Source organism: Trichoderma ghanense, assembly GCF_004382785.1.
Source record: "Trichoderma ghanense strain CCMA-1212 chromosome Unknown scaffold_3, whole genome shotgun sequence".
In the NCBI taxonomy this organism is placed as follows: domain Eukaryota; kingdom Fungi; phylum Ascomycota; class Sordariomycetes; order Hypocreales; family Hypocreaceae; genus Trichoderma; species Trichoderma ghanense.
This window is the reverse complement of record NW_027395666.1, coordinates 2,009,041-2,028,400: the sequence shown is the minus strand read 5'-3', so window position 1 is coordinate 2,028,400 and position 19,360 is coordinate 2,009,041. Positions and strand designations below refer to the sequence as shown.

The window sequence follows — 19,360 nt, the reverse complement described above, 5'->3', positions numbered from 1 at the left end:
AGAAATAAGCAAAGAGGCGAAGATGGCGTTCACTCAATGTGTGCAGGCTTCAATTGTTTGCTGCTCCATCGTCGCAAATAAGCTGCAAGGTCGGCTGCGATGTGCAATCGCCCGTGTTCGCTTCGGGGAATGAAGCCAGGCTCAGCAGAGTCGACTCCTGGCCTGCCTGGTTCAGCCTCCCTTCTCGGTCCACCCCGGAATGGGGGGTTTGGACAGCTGATGCTTGTTCTAGAAAGCCTGGTGCCCTGCGAAGCACGGAGCATTACATCCATGATACTGGCTAATCGGCACTGCTGGCGAGTCGTACAGAAAAGCGAGGCCATGCCGAATGCGCCTGTGATGGGTTCTGCCCGTATTGGTAGATTCATCTCGTCTCGCCGACTTCCGTACGAGCCTCCACATGTGCTGTCTGTTTCTTTATTACCGAATATTGGCAGCCTACCACGGGCTGCAGATGAACTCCGCGAATTGCAATGCATCGGCCTCTGCATGAGGCTCTGCGGAGAGTGGGTGATGCCTTACAGCCTCGCCTACGGGGAAACCCGAAAGACGTACGGACTTCTTCGTATTGACCTTCGTGTCTTTGATCTGGATAGCCTGTCTTGCTAAGACTCTTAGCATTTGGCCGAATCGTTTTGTTTTGACAAACGCTCTTCCGATGACGAAATCTATTGTAACACCAACATTTCTCGTATGCCAGAAAACGCATACCGGCAGCACCCGACGTGATTCATTGCTAGCATCCGATCGGCAAGCGACGTCCACGATCTCGGACGCGATGTTCTCGGGGACCTCCAAGCATAACGGTTTGAGATGCTCATTGATCGAGACGCTCTTTACGAAGATTCGAGCAGAAGGATTATTGTGAGATGAATGTTAAGCGCTGTACAGATTCCGATGTCTCGAGAGAAAAATTGCGCATAGCTTAAGGAAGGCTTTATAAGGCAAATTAAGAATTTAACGTGACATCGAAACATATCCGACGTGGTGTAGTGGCTAGCATACTGCGCTTTCAGTAGAAAGTCCCGCAGCGATCCGGGTTCGACTCCCGGCGCCGGAAATATTTTGAATTCTTTTTTTTTGCCTTTTTGCGAGGGCTTTTACTCCTCTTGTCTGATAACAGTTGAAAGTGCTTACGATGCATTACGCTGCCCTATAGACATTCGTGTAGAAAAGGGATGTGTGCATTTGACGCTCTCCCACGTTGTCGGGTGGATGGCGAGGGCTCGTAGAGAGTGGTTGGCCTACCCTATCAACTGAGGTTTTGGCCCGATATGGAGGACGGTGCGCACAATAAGAGCGTGAGAATCATTGTTCGCTGGCTGTACTTATCTATTATTGATGTGAATTGTTTTGTTCTTTTGGTCTGCATTGGCTCCTATTTTTGTTTAGCTTTTCCTTCGTTGATGAATGCGTTATTGCGGGGATGATGGTCTCGTCAGCAACAGCAGTCCAAGGGAGGTTGTAGAGATGTTATTCCAATTCAACCTCGAACAGCAGATGAAGGTGACAGTCACGTCATGAACCTACCTTATTGAAAGAACAGGATGTCAATATCTGTGAACGGCCTTACACGTGCTTCCAAGCATTATCCGACAGAAACAGTATCGATGTCGTGAACAGGGGTCATGTGACCTGCATCTTCTCTTTGCCGCCTGCAGCACCAATTTGCGCGGCCTGGCATGACACCAACCAGACAGAGCCCCTGTCACTCCCCAGCATTGGATCCCCTCCATCCTACTATGGGGCTTAGCGACAGCCTCACCAACGACTCACGACTATGAAGCATCATCCATCCGCCTGGCTATGATTGACATCTCCCGGTAGCGATAGCAGCCAGCAAACACCCTCGCCATGGACGACCTCTCGGGGCTCGACTGGTCCTCGGACGCCTCGGACAACAAGCCGAAGCCGATGGTCGTCAACCCTGCGTATCCTCCGTTCCGACCGTCGCCGTCGCAATCGCCCTTCGGCGCCGCCCAGATCGCGTCTCTGTCGGCTCAGAAGCCAAACGGCTCGGCGCCAAAGCCGGCTCCTGCAAAGGCCGTGCAGGACAGCTTCAGCAATCTGAGCTTTGGCCTGCCAAAGCCCACACAGAACTTGTCGCTCGCTGAGAGACAGGCGCAGCTCGAGCTCGAGAAGCGGAAGAAGGAGGAGGAGAGGCGGAAGCTCGCAGAGACGCAGTTTGGAAACGGCCAGCACTGGGACTCGCTGGGGTCTCGAGGCTTCACGCCCAGCCCGGCGCCCCAGCAGCAGCATGTCGCGCCCAAGAGCGCAGCGAACGATGACGACGACCTGTTTGCTGCCTTCAACAGAGACACCAAGGTCGACAATGCCAGCCACTACCCCCCTCCCCCGCCAGTCAAGAACAAGCTCGATCTGGCTGATCCCTCAGCATGGGGCTCACCAGCGGCATCAAAGGCATCAAACGGCGATGGCGCTTTCGACGTAGAGGACGATGACCCCTTTGGACTGCACGAGGTGAAGTCCAGTGTTCCACCAACAGCTGGCCAGGGCGCCGCCACCAGCGCAGACGATTTCGACTTCTTGGGAGATCTTGCACGACCCGTGGACGAGGTTAGGAGGGAGCAACAAGCGAAGCAACAAGCCTATCGAAGCGAGCCGGGCAAGCCCATTGAAGATGACTCGAGCTCTTCTTCTGACGACGAAGAACCTGTGGAGCGACCTATCGAACGAGTGCCGAGAGTGAACAAGGATCCCTTTGACAAGGCTGTTGCGCAGCTCGTCGACTACGGATTCACGCCAGAACAGGCTAGACGAGGTCTTGTAGAGAGCGGCACGGGCTTCAATGCCCAGGCAGCGGCCAACTGGCTCCTGGACGAAGCTCACAGGAAATCCAAGGAGGCGTCTCAGTCTCGGAGCTCGCAAGGCCGAAGCCCTGCTGCAACAGGAAGCCAGGCTCAGCGTAGCGACAGCCGGTCTCCCGCCAGGGGCGAGACCGACTTTGCGAAGACGGCGGCTGCCATGGGTAACACTTTGTTCAAATCTGCAAACACACTCTGGAAGACGGGGCAAAAGAAGATGCAGCAAGCGGTCGCAGAGTTTCAGCAGGAAGCAGACCCAAGCCAGCCGAAATGGATGCGGGATGCTCAACTGGCGCGGGCGCAGCCGAAGCCTCCAAGAGCTGACGCCAATGTCACCGATGAGGCGCTCATGCTCGAAGCTGGCAGTAGGCCCCAGCCGGCTCGGAGCAGCAGGAGCAGCAGCAGCAGTCGTCATCCCGCAGACCCGAGAGCTGGTCCTCAGATCTCGCGGACATCATCTCCTGCTCATTCCTCAGGACCGCCAAGTCGGAATAGCCCTGTTCCGCGGTGGCAACAGCAGACAGCGCCGCCGCCGATGATTCCAGATGCGAGAGCAAGGCTTAGCCGGCTGACAGCGGATGACGATGACAGCTTCTCCAGCTACGTGAGTGCCAGCAGGAGAAAGAAGGCGAGTCCAGCGCCGGAACCGCCAAAGAGGACCGAGCCCGAACCGGATCTGCTCTTTGGCTCACAGGCATCGACATCATCACAACGGACTCCATCAGCAACCCAGAAACCAACACCAGCTGCTCCTAGCCGGCCTCAGCAGAAACCAGCTCCTGTACCTCAGCGCAAAGTTACGCCTAGACCTACCAGACAGATACCTCCCATCAGCCCCGAAGCATTGCAGGCGTCAACAAAACATAGACTTCAGGGGACCGCGCATTTCAAGCGAGGCGACTATGCGGCGGCCCATTCGTCGTACTCGTCGTCTCTGGCTTCCGTTCCTTCTACGCATCCTCTGATGATCGTTCTGCTCACGAACCGCGCTCTGACCGCTCTGAAAACCGGAGAGCCGAAGCAGGCTGTTGCTGATGCCGACGAGGCGCTCAAGATTATCGGGCCCGGAACCGGCCAGGGAGAGACTGTAGCTGTCAGAAACGAAGCCGGGCAGGACGAGGCCCGTGATATGAAGGAGCTCTATGGCAAGGCCTTGAGCCGGAAAGCAGAGGCCTTGGAGCAGATGGAGAAGTGGGCAGAGGCAGGCGCCGTGTGGAAGCTGTGTGTCGAAGGCGGCGTCGGCGGAGCCACCGCAGTCAAGGGCCGCCAGCGATGCCAAGAGGCCCTCAACCCCAAGCCCAAGGCTGCGCCGAAGCCTGCGGCAAAACCTCGCCCTCGGCCGTCGGCAGCTTCTAGCCTGGCGCCGCAGAAGGACTCTGAGGCGGTTGCCAGGCTGCGCGAGGCCAACCAAGCTGCTGCCCGAGAGGATGACGAGAAGTTTGCGCTGGCAGATAAAGTAGATGCTAGGGTCGCCGCGTGGAGGGATGGGAAGAGGGAGAACCTGCGGGCTCTGTTGGCTAGCATGGATCAGGTGCTGTGGGAGAACAGTGGGTGGAAGAAGGTAGGGCTGCACGAGCTGGTCATGGCGAACAAGGTCAAGATTTCGTACATGAAGGCCATTGCAAAGACGCATCCCGACAAGGTAAGAAGATGTCCCATTGATTCAGATTCCCCCAAACCACCCAAGAGTGAAGAAGCATGCTTACATGAATGCTACCTAGCTTCCCCAGGACGCGAGTACCGAGGTCAGGCTCATTGCTGGCTTGGTCTTCAGCACCCTCAATGAGAGCTGGGACAAGTTCAAAGCGGATAATGGGCTCTAAATGCACCTTTTTCTCTTTCCTTCTTCTTCCCTTGGCAGCGTTCCTATGCAGAGAGACAAGAGCAACGGTAGAGGTGGTCGATGCATTTCTTATCGACCATGACGATGATCACGATGGTTTGACAATGGATACACAATGATTTTGGTGGTTATCCAATCCTTTGTCTTTTTCTCTTTGGACTACCTTCTTTCGCCGTACGCCGTGCTAAAGCCCCAAGTCATACGTACATGACGTTTATCATAACACCAGGAATTAAAGAGACAAGCCCCCCCTTTGCCTGTAGATCTAGTCCATAAAAGTCGCATTATAACATCCCATCTCTCCCTCTATTGCCCCCCCGCTCGTGATTCCATATCACATCTCAAAGACGGATCATTCTATCACGTAGCAGGGAAAAAAAAAAGTGCGCTCACAAACCCAACATACGCAAAACACCGTCGCGGACCGTCTTCTCGTACTCGTCGCGGCGCTCGCGCCACATCTTGGCGGCCTCAACGTTGGCGGGGCTCTCGTCGTTGGGCTCGGCGAGCATGCTCATGACGGAGATGAGGATCTTCTCGACGGACTGGATGGGGGACCAGCGCTCGGAGGCGTGCTCGTAGTGGTTGGGGTCGTCGCCGGGGGGATGCAGAATGGAGATGCAGACGAGGCCGCTTGGGTAGACTATCACTTTTCCGTTAGCTTTCACCATCCCTCAATTATTTCTTGACATTCGGCAAGATATGCCTGGAACGGATTGAACCGGGGATAGGGCGGAAGACGGGGGGAAAAGCTTACCGTTTGGATGGAAGACGTCGGCGAGAAACTTCATCGTCGGGGGCGCCAGCGGATAGTCCTTGGGGAACTTGAGCTCTGCGGGGAAGACGCCGCCCTCAAAGGGCGTTCCTTCGGGGCCCTGGATGAGGCATTCCCAGTGCAGGAGGTCGTCTTCCGAGACGGGGCCGGCGGTGATGCCCTCGGGGGGGTTGTTCGTGAGGGCGCGGTATTCTTGGAGGAGGCGGCGGTGGGCGGTTGACTGGGCCATTTTGTTGAGGAAGAGGAGAGGAGAGGATGAGTGATGAGGATGTTGGAGGAGAGAGGAGAAGAAGAGGTGAGAGAGGATTGTTTGCTATTGAGGAGCAAGAGGAGAGTATTCACCGGTTGCGTTTTGATTGTGTGGAATTTGTGTATAGGTTAACGAGGACGCTGATGATGATGTAGAGAGAGAGCGAGAGAGCGAGAGAGCGATGTTGATGCTTGGGTTTAAGGCGGCGGAATTGGAGCCGCGGGATAAGTGGAAACTTCGGGGACGATGTGGCTTAGCGTGGAATGATGTTGGGGTGATTTGTGGCGTCCATTAAACGCTGCGCCACAGATATACTTTCTAGAGACGACGACTTCAACCTTCACCAAGAGAGAGAAAGTGCTAGTATGGTGAATGCAATCTCATGGCTAAATGTGCTTGTCCAGAAGGAAAAGGGGAGTAATGAGGTACTTTCTGTAATACGGTATAGTCTAGGCTAAATGGAGGTGCCATTAAGGCTAAGCACTTGGAACACACTGACACATTCCCAGTGGTACTTTGGTGTGAATGCCATCGTCTCCAGTTCACTTACGCAAGAGGCCAACAAGACACGATAAAAGAAGCTCAATGTCTTCCCCGAACCACAAAGTACATGATTAATAAACAGTCGAGCGGGGGGAAGAAACAACTCGTATCCGCAGCAGCGACCATTGGAAGAATGCTACCACACACACTACCACACAGCTGAAGGCCGCATGTCTTAGACGGTTCAAATCGGGGATACGAAGCGGCTGAGGGAAAAGGTATGGTATCGCATGTACGCTCTTCCTTTGTTCGGCCGAAAATGCTGGTTGCAGATGATAATTTGTAAGATGACAAGTCTATTGGAACTTGGGGTTTGAGATATATAAAAATTGCCGGAGCATATCTCCAATTTCTGTCGTTCAACCTCTGGGTACAATACTTACCGCCCCAAGAACTTGAAACTTGTTCAACTGTGACAGACAAGATGAAGTTCATTCCTTCTCTCATGGTGCTCCTCGTGGGAGCCGCTGTTGCACATCCTCTACAGCATCGCCAGGAAAACGAATGTGCGGTATATGACGAGTGTTTCCATTATCCTCTGCCGTGCCCGTCGAATAGCGTATGTATATGCTGCAGCTTCTGGATTCATACTCTGATGCTAATGTGATGGTGTCTAGATCTCGAAAGAAGTGGTGAGTTTCTTGATATCTTTTGTCCATACCAAGGTAACGGTACTGATGTTCATCGTGAAACCAGAATGGGTGCTTCACTTGCTGTCTGCTTTAGGAGGTAAACACTCGTGTCAAATCCGGGCTTTGAGAATAGGCTTCAATAACTCATACAATAAGCAAAATGCTTCCCCCTTTGCCAAGTCTACCCTCATCGTGAGAAGCGTCTTCGAACTGTCTAAATGTCAAGTAAACCCTCTCCTTTCCATTTCGAACCGATTTCCATCCTAGAGCAAGTTCATATCGTCGGCCCTTTACCTCTCTCCCCTCACATCACGCAACAAGGGGTCTCTTCACGCCTCAGCACCGGTCCACGCTCCTCGTCCTCCGGCCTCTCCTCGTCAAAGTACCGTAAATGAGACACGCCTGGATCATTCTTCCTAGACGTCCTCGCAACCGTCTTCATGAGCTCCTTGTCCGTGCCTGTCATAGCGAACAGAGAAACAAAGATCCTTTTGTCCCTTCCCTCGGATAGGTCCTCAATGGTTTCATCGAACATGGCCTTGATCGCCGCACTGCCGTTGGTCCTGGCCTCCTCCTCAAAGTTATCGTAAAATTTCAGCACGTTTACTGTGATCCACAAGTAGTTGAGGCTCGAATAAGGCTTGATCTCGCAGCAGATGTCGGAATAGAGGTCGTTCCAGATGACGTCCAGCATCATCTCGGGCGTCATGCGCGGATCCTTGTTCACGACCTTGCTTGGGTCGATAATCCACGATAACGGCGCGATGATGCCATTTGGCAGAATGGTCATCTCCTTGATGTTCTTGTCCATGGCGTCCACGCGCTGTCTCACGCTCTTCAACACAGCGTCGTCAACTACATCGCTCTCCTTTTTAGCGACCTTGGGCAACTGGCTTCTGAGTAAGTTGGCGCCCGCTATCATCCAATCAGACGTTGCCGGGTTGTAAAGTCGCGACATTTGGCTGAGCCGAATCAAGCCCAGAGCCGACATGTGATGGACGTCGCTGTCGGGGATTCGGTCAGGATCCCAGCCCGCCCTCTTGTAGAGAACAAGCTCCGACTTATGCTTGTAATGCTGCAATGGGAACATATCGAGGAGATCGTCGACGGTTCGGGGTGAAGATGTTGCGCGACGGCTCGGCCTTTCTTGGCGGCGAAAGTCGTGCGTCTTTCGCTCGGGGCCCTTGTAAAAGTCGTAGTTTGGCCGACCTGCTGAAAAGAAGCTATCCCGAAACATGGTATCCAACTGGCGATATAGGGGCAGAGGAGGGTCAAGGTATTCTTGCGCTACCATCGAGCCGTGTAGATATACAACCAGCAGAAACTCTCGGAAATCCTCCCATAGCCTCATGGCACACCGATAGGAAAGCTCGAGTGCCTCTGCCAGCCCGGCGCCGCAGAGGAAAGGAGAATAGTCCCAGAGGCCGTTACGGTTTGTGGTTGAGAATCGAGAGGGGACCACTGCAGGAATCCGGGCGACCTGAGAGACTCCCAGGGCTTCGTCAAACTGCTTACTGACCTCTTCGTATAACCCAATGCACGTCGTGATGTCCTCATATGCCTGCCCGGTGTGCCTAAAGGATCCCCAGAGCGACCTGAGGGCAGCGACGCCTCTGGAGAACCCGAAGCCTTTCGTTTTCCACTCCCCTTGGCCGAGGAACATGTCCAAGTGACGTCGTGGCACGCAGTTAGAAGCTGGCTGGCCAAGGACATGACCGTGGATTCCGCTAATTGCCCACCCGCGAGACACGGTCCAGGCATCCATAATGCACTGGAGGTGAAAAACGAGATGGGGAGTTATCTTGTTTCGGAAAGCAGTGCCAGGTTTCTGCATCGCCAGCGTTGTCACCTCCACTGCGAAGTCCAAGAGACCAAACAGCCTTCTGTCGAGGCGGAATGGACCTTCAGCTCCCCAGTCCACGTCCTCCAACACGTAGGGTTTCCCGTCTTCAGACGGCCCATGCAGTGCTCCACCCGCAACCGCATTGACAAGGTCGTATAGCCAGTTGATGGTATAACTGCGTCTCCATTTCAGTCTCTCTTTTTTGGTGGCCGTTTGGAGATCAAAGTAAGGATCCCAACCTCTGAGCTGGGCGAGCATTCGCTTGGTCGGCTTGCCGCTTCTGGTCTTCTGGAAGTCATTGATGAAGTCAACAAGATCGTCGTATGCGTTGATGAGGAAGGCTTCTTGGATATCCACCGGCATCTTCTCACGTTCCCAGAAGCCCTTCACATCATCCAAGTCCTTGAGGAAGCGACATTCACTTGCTGCTTTTTCGGGGTCGCCGTGCGTGAAAGTGAGTATCATCATGTCAAGGGATTCATACCCAGGAAAGTCGCCAAAGATCACGGCCTCGGTTTGCTTGATCATTGCCACAGCGATGTTGCCGAGGGCGGCCACCATCGCGCTGTTGAGGTCCCGATAGGCCACCTTTCGCCAAAGGTCCTGGAGCAGCGATCGAAGCTCCATCCAATCCTTGGCCAACGAAAACACAGCCATGAAGTAGTGCTGAAGCTCGTTGTCTTCGGTGATATGGTAGCTCTCCAGCGGCACGTCGCCGAGGTGCTGGTCATCTGCTCGTCCGGGCTTCTTGCCCTTACTTTTCTTCCCTTTGCCTTTGCCTTTGCCTTTGCGGTTGCCGTTCTGCCTTTTTCGCTGTTGTCGAGGAGTCGCGAAACTGCTAGCATCTTCGTCAGCCTCGCCGTTGTCCTCGCCTTGGGAAGTGTCACTCTCAGACTCGTTTTCTAGATTCAGGGCCGAGAATCTGTTGGCGGTGGCAGAGACTTCCGCGTCAGCTACTTCTTCGTCACCCTCTGCTGCTTTCTCGTCTTGTTCTGCTAGCCACGCTTCGCCGCCCAAGACGTGAAACACCTCGGTGAGGACGTCGATGAAGTATTTGTGCCTGGAGTTATTCTCCAGGAGCTCTTGGCTCGGACTGATGGAGGCGAGTTCCTGAAACTGAGAGCAGTAGATAGTCCGTAGTTCGATGACAGAATGAAATAATGCCAGCATCTTGGACGGAACGTCACCGCGGTGTGTGGCGATGAGTTTCGCCATCGGGACAAGGTCCGAGACGGGGGCTTGGCCAGTGAGATTCACCTTCAATGAACAGTCGTCCTTGGAAGGGTCCAGTGCCTCGATGATGCTATTCGACGTTTGTATCATCCAGTACAAGAGACGTCCAGTCTCCTTCTTGTAGGAGACGTAGCAGCTGTCAAACTTCATCGTCAATAATGGAAGGCGATTTCTGAAGCCGACGGAGATGAAGATGACTGATGCTGAAGCCAAGTTTCGATTGTGGCCGGCTGGCGGTCGACAATAACCAACTGATAACTCACGGCCATTTCACTTTGGCCTCAGACCAGCACGTGCGGCCAATGCTTCGACAGCTGCCAGCTGGCACAGGTGTCGAGTTTCGGTTTGGCTGCCATCTCAGCAAGTTGGGACGACCTTGTCTTTGAGATGCGCAATTTGCCGCCGACCAGATTGCGGATCACAAAGACAAGGTCGTCTTCTGTCTTCCAACGCTTGGAATTCGCTTTCGCAGGTCCTCGAGTTCGGACACGGATTCAGCCGATCTGGTCGCCTTCGTCGGAGTCAGCGGCTCCCAGATCTTGGGTGCGTCGGGATCCGCAGTCTCGGCTGTTCTCTGCTTCTTGTGACCGGATGATTCTCTTTGGGAGTTGCGTTTGAGTTGCTGGTTGTCTGAATATACCTTGTAGGGTTCCTCCGTTCCGCGCGCAGTCGTGGGACGTACTCCTCTCCGTTGCTGCTGATTATTGCTGCGTTTTCGCGGCAGATTGGGAACGATAGACTTACTTTTGCTCGCACAATAACCGAGTCATGGGAGACCATCTGGGAAACCACCCCCGCCACGCCACTCTCGAGCCACCGCAATGAAGACAAAACAAACGGCTTCCGTGTCTGCTAACATTGTCTATCTGCTATCTAGCATGCCACATCAAAGACCTCCCTTGGCCTTCAAGTCCTCATGAATCTTCTTCTGCTTCTCCCATGCCTTCTTTAGCGTCTTGAGCTGACTCTTGGGCACATCGCTGCCATCCTTCAACTTGGTGGGAATTCCCTGGTCGTCCCAGGCGCTGTAGCGTTCATCCTTCTTGAACAGCTCCTCTGGAGGTACCTTTGCCTTCTCCCGAGCCTCTTGGTCGGCTTTTTCCTTGGCAAGTCTTGCCTCCTCCTTCTTCCTTGCTTTCTCGGCCTCTCGCGCAATCTTCTCTTCGCGAGCCGCGATCAGCTCTGCAGCCGGGACGAACTTGATGAGCGACGGCTGGTTGTCAGGCCGATCGTCGAGATAAACACCCAGGTTGGTAAGGTCTTGGTCACGAATTCGATCGGTAATCTGCAGAATCGCCTTCTTGGTCTGTGGATCGTATGACGAGACAGTGCGACGCAGTTCGTCACGGATCTGAGACACCACCCTCAAGTAAGGCAGTGCTAGCTTCTCAATGTCACGAGAGCCTCCCTGAGCGATGGCTTTGAACTCTGGTGTGGGATCCTTGGAAAGGAGCTCAGCGACGGCCTCGTTGGACAGCGACAGGGCGCTGATGTCCGACTTGACCTTCTCGAGGACTTCAGCGTAGGGCTTGACGGCGGTTTCGGGATCTGTGCTCTCGGAAATCACAGATGCCCAGCCAAGGCCTTCGTAGGGAGGCTCCGCATTGGGGTCAAGGCCAAAGATGCCGACCAGTTTTGTAATCCAACGAGCGATAGCCTCGACCTCGGCGAGATCCGTATCCTTGTTGTCTTTGAGATAACTGTTGGTGGTGTTGACTAGCTTTAGGATGACAAGCATTGCTCGCGGGGTATCAATCGAGTTTGTGAGCGCCGCCTCTACGTCTTTCTTGGCCTGTTCAAGCTCGGCCAGGAGGCCGGTGGCAGGCTTGTCGGAGTTGATGTTGAGTGACTTCAGGCCGCTTTCAATGCCTGCCTCAGCCAACCACGACTTGGTGTTGGTGAAAAAGTTCTGCATTGAGCAACATTAGTTAGAAGGCGATTCCTGCTGGTGCTGGCCGTTCCGTGTGTACTTACGCTGATCGTCGACTCCCAGTTGTCAGCCTGGGCCCTCATGTCTGGCGAGATTTCAACACCGTCGTTCCATTTGCCCATCAAGAACACTATGCGCATGCTCCGCGGGGTGTAGCTGGTTGCCAATGCGTCTTGTATAGTCTGGAAGTTCTTCAATGACTTGGACATCTTGGAACCTGAAATAGAGAGGTGACCCATGTGGAGGAAGTAGTTGACCCAAGTATGCTCGCCTTTGCCGTGTTCGCAGAAGTAAGCCTCGCTCTGGGCCAGCTCGTTGTCGTGGTGAGGGAAGGCGAGGTCAATTCCTCCGGAGTGAATATCCATCTGTGAGCCCAGGATATCGGATGCCATCACTGAGCACTCAATGTGCCAGCCTGGCCTTCCGTCGCCCCATGGGCTGGGCCAGAACGGCTCTCCAGCCTTGGACTTTTTCCAGAGAGCGAAATCACCAGCGCCTTTCTTGCCTCCCAGGTTCTTCGACAGTGACCCCTCCCCCTCCTCCTGGAGAGCCTTGTCGTTCTTGCTTTCGGGTCGTAGTCGCGCATAGGAGTTGCCGGCCTTTTCAAACGCAGCAATGTCGAAATAGACGGATCCCTCGGACTCATACGCGAACCCCTTTTCCACAATCCTCTCCACAAACTTGGCAATTTGGGGAACATACTCAGTCACCCTCGTGATGTGGTCCGGCCTGAGGACGTTGAGTGCATCCATGTCAGCCATGAACAGAGCCTCCATGCTCTTGGTCAGGTCTGTGAACATGGTCTGGTCCCTGGTATCGATGGTTTCCTTGTACAGCGAATCGAGGTAAGGGAGGAATATCTCATCCGCGCCGGGGAATATCGAGCCGTCCTTGAGAGCCTCCGCTGCAGCATCCATGTTGCTGATGTGCATTTTGATCTTGGCCTCGGCATCGCCCGGCTTTCCCTCTCCGGTCAAAGTGCCCCCGGAGAGGACTTTGCCGTATGATGCGTCTCGTCGAGCAATATACGTCGTCTCGTCCAAGTCGCTTCCGTCTTCGACGAGCAATGGCAAGCTGCTGGCCGCATAAGCTTGGAAGGCGGTGCGGGTCAGCTTCACGAGCTCTTCTTTGGTGTAGCTTTTGCTCTTTTCGATCTCAAGCAGTCGTTGTCTTCGCGCTTTGATAATGATCTGGTGTGGTGTCAGTCCTTCAGACAGCTCGACACAGCTCGACACAGCTCACCCCCCGCTAGGCGATTGCTCCTACCTTGTCGTCAATGTCCGTAATGTTCATGACAAAGTTGAGCTTGAAGCCAAAGTAGTCACGCAGAATGCGCCGGATGATGTCTGTCGAGACATAGTTGCGCGCATGTCCCAGATGGCTCTTGTCATAGACAGTCGGGCCGCAGGCGTACCACGACACCTCCCCGGGCCTGATTGGGACAAACGGCACCGGCGCGCCGGGCTTCAGCGAGTTGTGCAGCTTCAGATTCTCCATGGCCGAGGGCGAGTATCGTCGATAGAAGGGGCTTTTTGCGGCGTCGCAGAAACGGAGTTGAGGTCGAGGTCGAGTCCGGGAGACGAGGCGCAGGAGATGCATTCAGAGCGCCCGCAGCGAGGGTTGAAGAGGACAGATTAAGTATCAAGGCGCATCACCGAGGCGACAAGGTGAGTCAGAGCACGGCTGAGACCAGTCACAAAGCTTCTTTGACGACGAGCAGCGGGTGACTCTGAGAGTTTCACCAGATCCTTGCAGATGTGCCCCTCCCTGGTCGTGAGGAATGGAAGCATCTGATCTGGGCTCCCGCCAATTTTTACCTTTAGCGTGCCTGATGCCCTGAAGCCGGGCGTGCCCCTCCCTGTAATCGCCCCTACCTTGAGGGAACGACAATAGCCAGCTGAGGCCACCATACAGTAGAGGCGGGGCACGGCGCCGTTCCGCTGCGGAAATCACCACCAGCCAATACCGTAGTCCGACTGGGGAAGCATGGATTTTTTTTCATGCTCTCACTTTTCTCTTGGTGATACCGATAACAAGCAGGTCTCGTCGGCAGGCTTTGCCGCATTCTTTCATCTTTCTGGAGTTATTCGAGCAAGCCGTATCGAGATCAAGAGAGAACGACTCGACAATGACTCGGCCATCGCCATTCCTGGAGCCTGGCGACAAGACGTCTGCCGGGACGCTCGCCATTATTAGCTTATCGCGCGACAACTTCCTGCCGTTGACTCTGGAGAAATCAACCGGCGCAGTCGACGGCTACCTCGAAGGAGCGACATTGAACACACGATTTGGGTCGTATCCTCACTCAACACTACTGGATGTGCCATGGGGTTCTCAGGTGCGCGCATCGAATGTCGATACTGGCTCAAGAGGCAAGAAACGGAGACGAGATGCCACCGACGAAGACACACCGATACCTAGCCAAGACGACGAAGAAGATTCAACAGCTGCCAACGCGCCAGTGAAGAAGGCCGTCACAGCGCCGAGTGGCTTCATCTACGTCCTGCGCCCGACTCCCGAGCTGTGGACTACCAGTCTCCCCCACAGAACCCAAGTTGTGTACACGCCCGACTACAGCTATATCCTACACAGAATACGGGCCAGACCTGGCACGAGAATCATCGAGGCTGGCGCTGGAAGTGGAAGCTTCACACATGCATCCGTGAGAGCGGTCTACAATGGTTACCCGCGGGACGCGGACGATACGAGGGGCAAGGTGTTCAGCTTCGAGTTTAACGAAGAGCGATATCAGAAGATGCAAGTGGAGATTGGGCATCACGGGCTCGACGATCTCGTTACGCTGACACATCGCAACGTTTACAACGACGGGTTCAACGTAAACGGCGAGTCACTAAACGCAACAGCCGTGTTTCTGGATCTGCCTGCTCCTTGGGAAGCTTTACATCATCTCTCGAGGCGGAAAATCCAAAAGGGGGGCAAAGAGGCTGATGCTGATGATGGCAGCTGGGTGTCGCCTCTCGATCCCAAGCAGAGCGTTTACATCTGCACCTTCTCGCCCTGCATAGAACAAGTTATGCGAACCGTCACGGAGCTGAGAACCTTGGGCTGGGTGGACGTGGACATGGTGGAGATTGCGAATCAGAAGATCAACATATCAAGAGAGCGCGTTGGGGTCAATTATCCGACCGAGAAGGGATACAATTCCTCTCCCGCCGACGTTGCGGAAGCTGTCACGAAGTTGCGAAGCCTTGCGGAAAGGAACAAGGAGACTTCAAGAGTGCAAGCGCTACAGGCCGGTGCGGATGGCGTTGACAGCGAAATGGATGTCGACTCGACCCCCAGCCGCGAGAACCCTGCAAATCTCAATGGAGCCGCTGTAGATATGGAGAAGCCTTGGACGCAGGGTCGGCTCGTCCACAGGCCGGAGAGCGAGCTGAAGACGCACACTTCGTATCTAGTCTTTGCCATCCTGCCGTGCGAGTGGGATGAGGAAGCTGAGGCCGCGGCTATGGCGAAATGGCCATGCGGGAACGAGAAGAAGACGATTGGGAACCTTGACAAGCAGGCCCGCAAGGAGGAGAAGAGGAAGATGCTGGAAGGGAAATCCAAGAAGCAAAAGAAGGGAGGCGATACCCAGGCAACAACAACAACGGTCGTGGTTTCAGCTACGGCGACACCAACCGACACGGCGTAATTTCACATAGACTTGGTTGAAAGAATTCCAATATAGAGGTACAAACTGCCGCATTTCAACATGGTGACACGCACAAATAACATGGCACGACTCGATAAGCTTCATACGCGGGACTTCCTCGGTGAAATCACACGTTCTTCGGTAAACGTACCTTTGTACTTCTCTCACCGAGAGCTTACCGCGCCCGGAAAGCGGATAAACAATCCCCCACCACAGGCAAACCCCCAGCCGGACCTTCAACACCAGCCCGCTATCAATAAGCCCGGGGATCCTGTAAAGGTCAAATTTCAAGCTATCCCATCCATAGCTCCAGAATTGCGCGCGCGCCCCCCCTCGTCCCATTTTCCACAATGACTTCCACCATTGGTATTCCGATCAAGCTCCTCAATGAGGCACAGGTTCGTCGTTTCACTATTCTGGATGTTGCCGTGAACTGGCTGGAAGAGCTCACACATTACATGTTGACAGGGTCACATCATTACCCTCGAAATCACGTCGGGCCAGACATACCGCGGCAAGCTCCTCGAAGGTACGCCTCTCCTGCACCTAACCGACTCCCCGTCAATCCTGAACCTCAATCCCTGTATCCTTCCAACCGCGCGTCGAGAATTTCAAACTAACAGGCCTCCTCCAAACTCGCAGCCGAGGACAACATGAACGTCCAGCTCAAGGACATCACCGTCACCGCCCGCGACGGCCGCGTCTCCCACCTCGATCAAGTCTACATTCGAGGCTCTCACGTGCGCTTCTTCATCGTCCCCGATATGCTCCGAAACGCGCCCATGTTCCGCAGCCGCAACGTACGAGGCAGGGGTGTTGGTTTGGCTAGAGGTCGTGCGACGGTGAGCCGTGCCCGTGCCAGCGGTGGTCGGGGCCGGTAAGAAGGGTGCGTTCTCGAGGCGGGCTTTTTTTTTTTCAAAGAGATGTGGGAGGAGTGGAAGGGGCAATAATTGCGTTGTTGAGTTGGAGGGGACACTGGTTTGGCGTTCAGGATTACGGGATTTTACGTGCTTTTACGTGCTTTTTTGATACGTGAGAGGATAAGAGAAAAATCAAGGCAATATAAGGCAGTGTGGACGGATGTTGAAAGCGACAAAAGATACCATGGCAGAATGGCAGTCGGAATAACGACCTGAAGCTGCGTGGATGGGCGCGACTGACCCAGGCTCAAACTCCTGAGCTCTGTATCTAGAGTGAATTATCTAGACATACATGTTGGCCCCATAATGGTACAAGATCTATTCCCATCGGTATTCGTACAATCTTCCACAATGCGTTATTTCAGCCGAGCCAGCGCGTCTTCCGCCTTGGCCACCAATTCACTCGCATCTTCCAGCTCCTTGAGTCTCTGAGCTGAGTCCTTGCCCTGCTTAGTCCCATCGAGAACCTCAGCGGCGCTCTCTTCCGCCGCTCTTATCGCCTTACGACCTTCCTCGAAAACCTCGCCTTCCCAGAATTCGCGAGCAGTCTCCCATTTCTTCTGCATCCGGCCGAGGCTATACACAATGCCGAGGGCTGCCACAGCGCTGGCTTCGAATATCGTAGATGAGAACGATGATATGTAGAGCAATGCCGCGAGACATGAGGTGACGGATGACGTGGCCAGGGACTGGACGACCAGTTGCTGAGCCAGCGACTGAAGAGCAGGAACAGTCTCATTCTGGATGTACCGCCGCGTAAACGCAATGTGTCCCGGCCACTTGGGAAGACGTGATCGAGGGGATGTCGGGATCACTGGTTCGTTTTCGTTGGAACTAGTTGATAGACTCTCAGAGCCTGTTTCGCGAGAGGATATGGGCTGAGAATACTGCCCGACTCGGCCCTGAAGTTGAGCAATTCGTCCGGCAAGATAGATGAGCTCTTGTTCCGAAGTAGGCAAGAAACGTTGGCTCAAGATCTCGTTTGTCAGCATGGCAACATCGTCCACGCGCCAAAAGAGCTTCCACCAGCCCAACTTCTTCCAGCGGCGGCCCGAGAAGGCCAAGTCAAGCTGCTCTTGCAGCTCTGCGTGCGCGCTCTGTGCCCATTCGGAGAGCATCTCGTTCATAGCACGCATTTCAGGGCTGGACATGGAGGCCGACAAATCGCGCGCCATTCTGTGGCTCGTAGACTCTGCCTCAATGGCAGAAAGGGCGCCTTGCAAGACTGAAGCGATGAGCTTTCGAACAGCTGGCTTTGTCGTTTCGTCGTCAGCGGCCTTCAGGCCGGCTTTGAGCCATGCGACCAACATGCCCAAGTTGCTCGTGGACCAACGATGCTCGTACTCCATGGCGTTCTGGGGGCCTTGGCGGAACAATCTGACGGCCTCCTCTGCTAGCGAGGTATCGATCACTGTGAAGTTGGCCCCTAGTTGTTCCTTCGAGAACCCCTTTAGGTCAACGGCGGCGGTGATGGCATCGCCGCTGTCGAGAATCGGCAGTCCAGAAATCTTCACAGCTCCGGTCAGCCCGTCGGCCACCAATAGTGCTTGGTGAACAGGCGCGAGTAAGGGGGCACCATGCTCGTCTGCAGAGGCTGCATCAACAACTGGGGTCAGGACGGCCTCTTCGAGCGCTTGAACAGTCGCCATGCCCAATCCATTGACAGGCACTTCCACACCCGTCAGAAGGAGCTCCAGATTGAGTCCATTGAGTTCTGCAGAAGAAACTTGCAACACATCTGGCAAGTCCTTGGATGTCACCAAGCGAGTGACTTTCCCTTGGCTGGGTCCAACTAGAACAATCAACGGCTTGCTGGTGTCGTGCTCATCCAGCCTCTTCTCCCATTCCTGCTCGTCAACTAGCGGATCCACGATGAGCGCTTTGAGAACTTTTTTTGCGGCCTCTCTGCCATCTGAGCCATTGGAAACCCCCAGAACCGCGACTCTTATCGCTTCGTGGCCTGGCGGCTGTCGCAGTCCCTGGAGTGCCAATTGCAGCCTCGAAAGATTCACCAACCCCGGCATTTTATTCTGGAGTTCCAAGAGGGCCTGTTCGAGATCATATCGAGCATTGGATGGCGCGCGCACTGAAGTTGCCGAGGTTGATTGCCATCGTCGGGACTTGAGACTTGGCCGTGATCGGGTCCGGGCTTGCGATGCTGGTGAGAGGGAGCAGAAAGGGCATACTGATGAAAGAACGGGGGGCTGTGGCCCCGTCAGAAGACGGAGATGCCCGTTCCGGGACACGAGAGATCGCTTGGATGCCATCGCCGCAGCGATGTTCCAGAAGGCTTGTGGCGTTGAAAGCTCATGAGCTTTTAGTGAAGCATGCTGTGAGCTTGACCCGGCAAAGTCGCGGCAAAATTCGGGCAACCACAGTGGGGCATACCTAGGTACCTTGTCTCTCATAGCCCATTGCCCGCTGGCCCTTCTCTTCATGTATCTCTTCTCTCCTGGTTATTGGGAACACATAAATCTATCCTGCCATACGCCATGAATCTTCCCATCAATCCATATTGTGCAAGGCTATTCAAAAGGCCAAGAGGGATGATTGCACCATTCCCGTCAACGGCTTCCCCAAATCGGACATTGTGATTCCGCATTGCACGAACCGGCTGTTCTAGCGTTCAACCGCAACGCCTGTTTGAAGCCAACATGACGAATTGGAAGCTCCCTTGTTACGCTGTCACGAAGCCTCGAACTGAGGCTTAGCCAGTATCTCGGACTTTCAGCCCTGCAATGCTCCAAGCGGAACTTGGTTCTGCGCCGCCTCCTTCTGAGCCTTTCCGGGTCACCCATCGGCGAAGTGGACCACCGACTACCGATGGCGATGCTCCACTGAGAGCAGCATGCGGTCATAGATGCCGAGATGCTCTGAGAATTACAGTGCCAATTGCTCAATGTTTCTTTCT

The 19,360-nt window shown here is 54.5% G+C and overlaps 7 protein-coding genes across 7 annotated transcripts; 3 read left to right on the top strand and 4 right to left on the bottom strand.

Annotated features, from left to right (window-relative positions):
- Positions 1–1,854: 1,854 nt before the first annotated feature.
- Positions 1,855–4,648, top strand: CCMA1212_004001 (UBA domain-containing protein 7; the record flags this gene model as incomplete). The annotated part of the gene is made up of 2 exons (XM_073701327.1): positions 1,855–4,467; positions 4,547–4,648. The coding sequence occupies 2 exons, from the start codon at positions 1,855–1,857 to the stop codon at positions 4,646–4,648; spliced, it is 2,715 nt and encodes a 904-aa protein (XP_073560399.1).
- Positions 4,649–5,057: 409 nt separating this feature from the next.
- On the bottom strand, positions 5,058–5,672 carry CCMA1212_004000 (Ubiquitin-conjugating enzyme E2-18 kDa; the record flags this gene model as incomplete). Its single annotated transcript, XM_073701326.1, has 2 exons — positions 5,058–5,311; positions 5,426–5,672. 2 exons carry the CDS (start codon positions 5,670–5,672, stop codon positions 5,058–5,060), a joined length of 501 nt encoding a protein of 166 aa, XP_073560770.1.
- Positions 5,673–6,660: 988 nt separating this feature from the next.
- CCMA1212_003999 (uncharacterized protein) lies at positions 6,661–6,843 on the top strand (the record flags this gene model as incomplete). Its single annotated transcript, XM_073701325.1, has 1 exon — positions 6,661–6,843. One exon carries the CDS (start codon positions 6,661–6,663, stop codon positions 6,841–6,843), a length of 183 nt encoding a protein of 60 aa, XP_073560390.1.
- A 329-nt stretch (positions 6,844–7,172) lies between these two features.
- On the bottom strand, positions 7,173–10,094 carry CCMA1212_003998 (uncharacterized protein; the record flags this gene model as incomplete). Its single annotated transcript, XM_073701324.1, has 1 exon — positions 7,173–10,094. One exon carries the CDS (start codon positions 10,092–10,094, stop codon positions 7,173–7,175), a length of 2,922 nt encoding a protein of 973 aa, XP_073560391.1.
- Positions 10,095–10,830: 736 nt separating this feature from the next.
- On the bottom strand, positions 10,831–13,371 carry CCMA1212_003997 (uncharacterized protein; the record flags this gene model as incomplete). Its single annotated transcript, XM_073701323.1, has 3 exons — positions 10,831–11,853; positions 11,919–13,064; positions 13,141–13,371. The coding sequence occupies 3 exons, from the start codon at positions 13,369–13,371 to the stop codon at positions 10,831–10,833; spliced, it is 2,400 nt and encodes a 799-aa protein (XP_073560373.1).
- Positions 13,372–13,914: 543 nt separating this feature from the next.
- Positions 13,915–16,410, top strand: CCMA1212_003996 (uncharacterized protein; the record flags this gene model as incomplete). The annotated part of the gene is made up of 4 exons (XM_073701322.1): positions 13,915–15,525; positions 15,843–15,927; positions 15,998–16,058; positions 16,172–16,410. The coding sequence occupies exons 1-4, from the start codon at positions 14,003–14,005 to the stop codon at positions 16,408–16,410; spliced, it is 1,908 nt and encodes a 635-aa protein (XP_073560395.1). The 5' UTR covers positions 13,915–14,002.
- A 395-nt stretch (positions 16,411–16,805) lies between these two features.
- Positions 16,806–18,716, bottom strand: CCMA1212_003995 (uncharacterized protein; the record flags this gene model as incomplete). Its single annotated transcript, XM_073701321.1, has 1 exon — positions 16,806–18,716. The coding sequence occupies one exon, from the start codon at positions 18,714–18,716 to the stop codon at positions 16,806–16,808; it is 1,911 nt and encodes a 636-aa protein (XP_073560396.1).
- Positions 18,717–19,360: the final 644 nt, after the last annotated feature.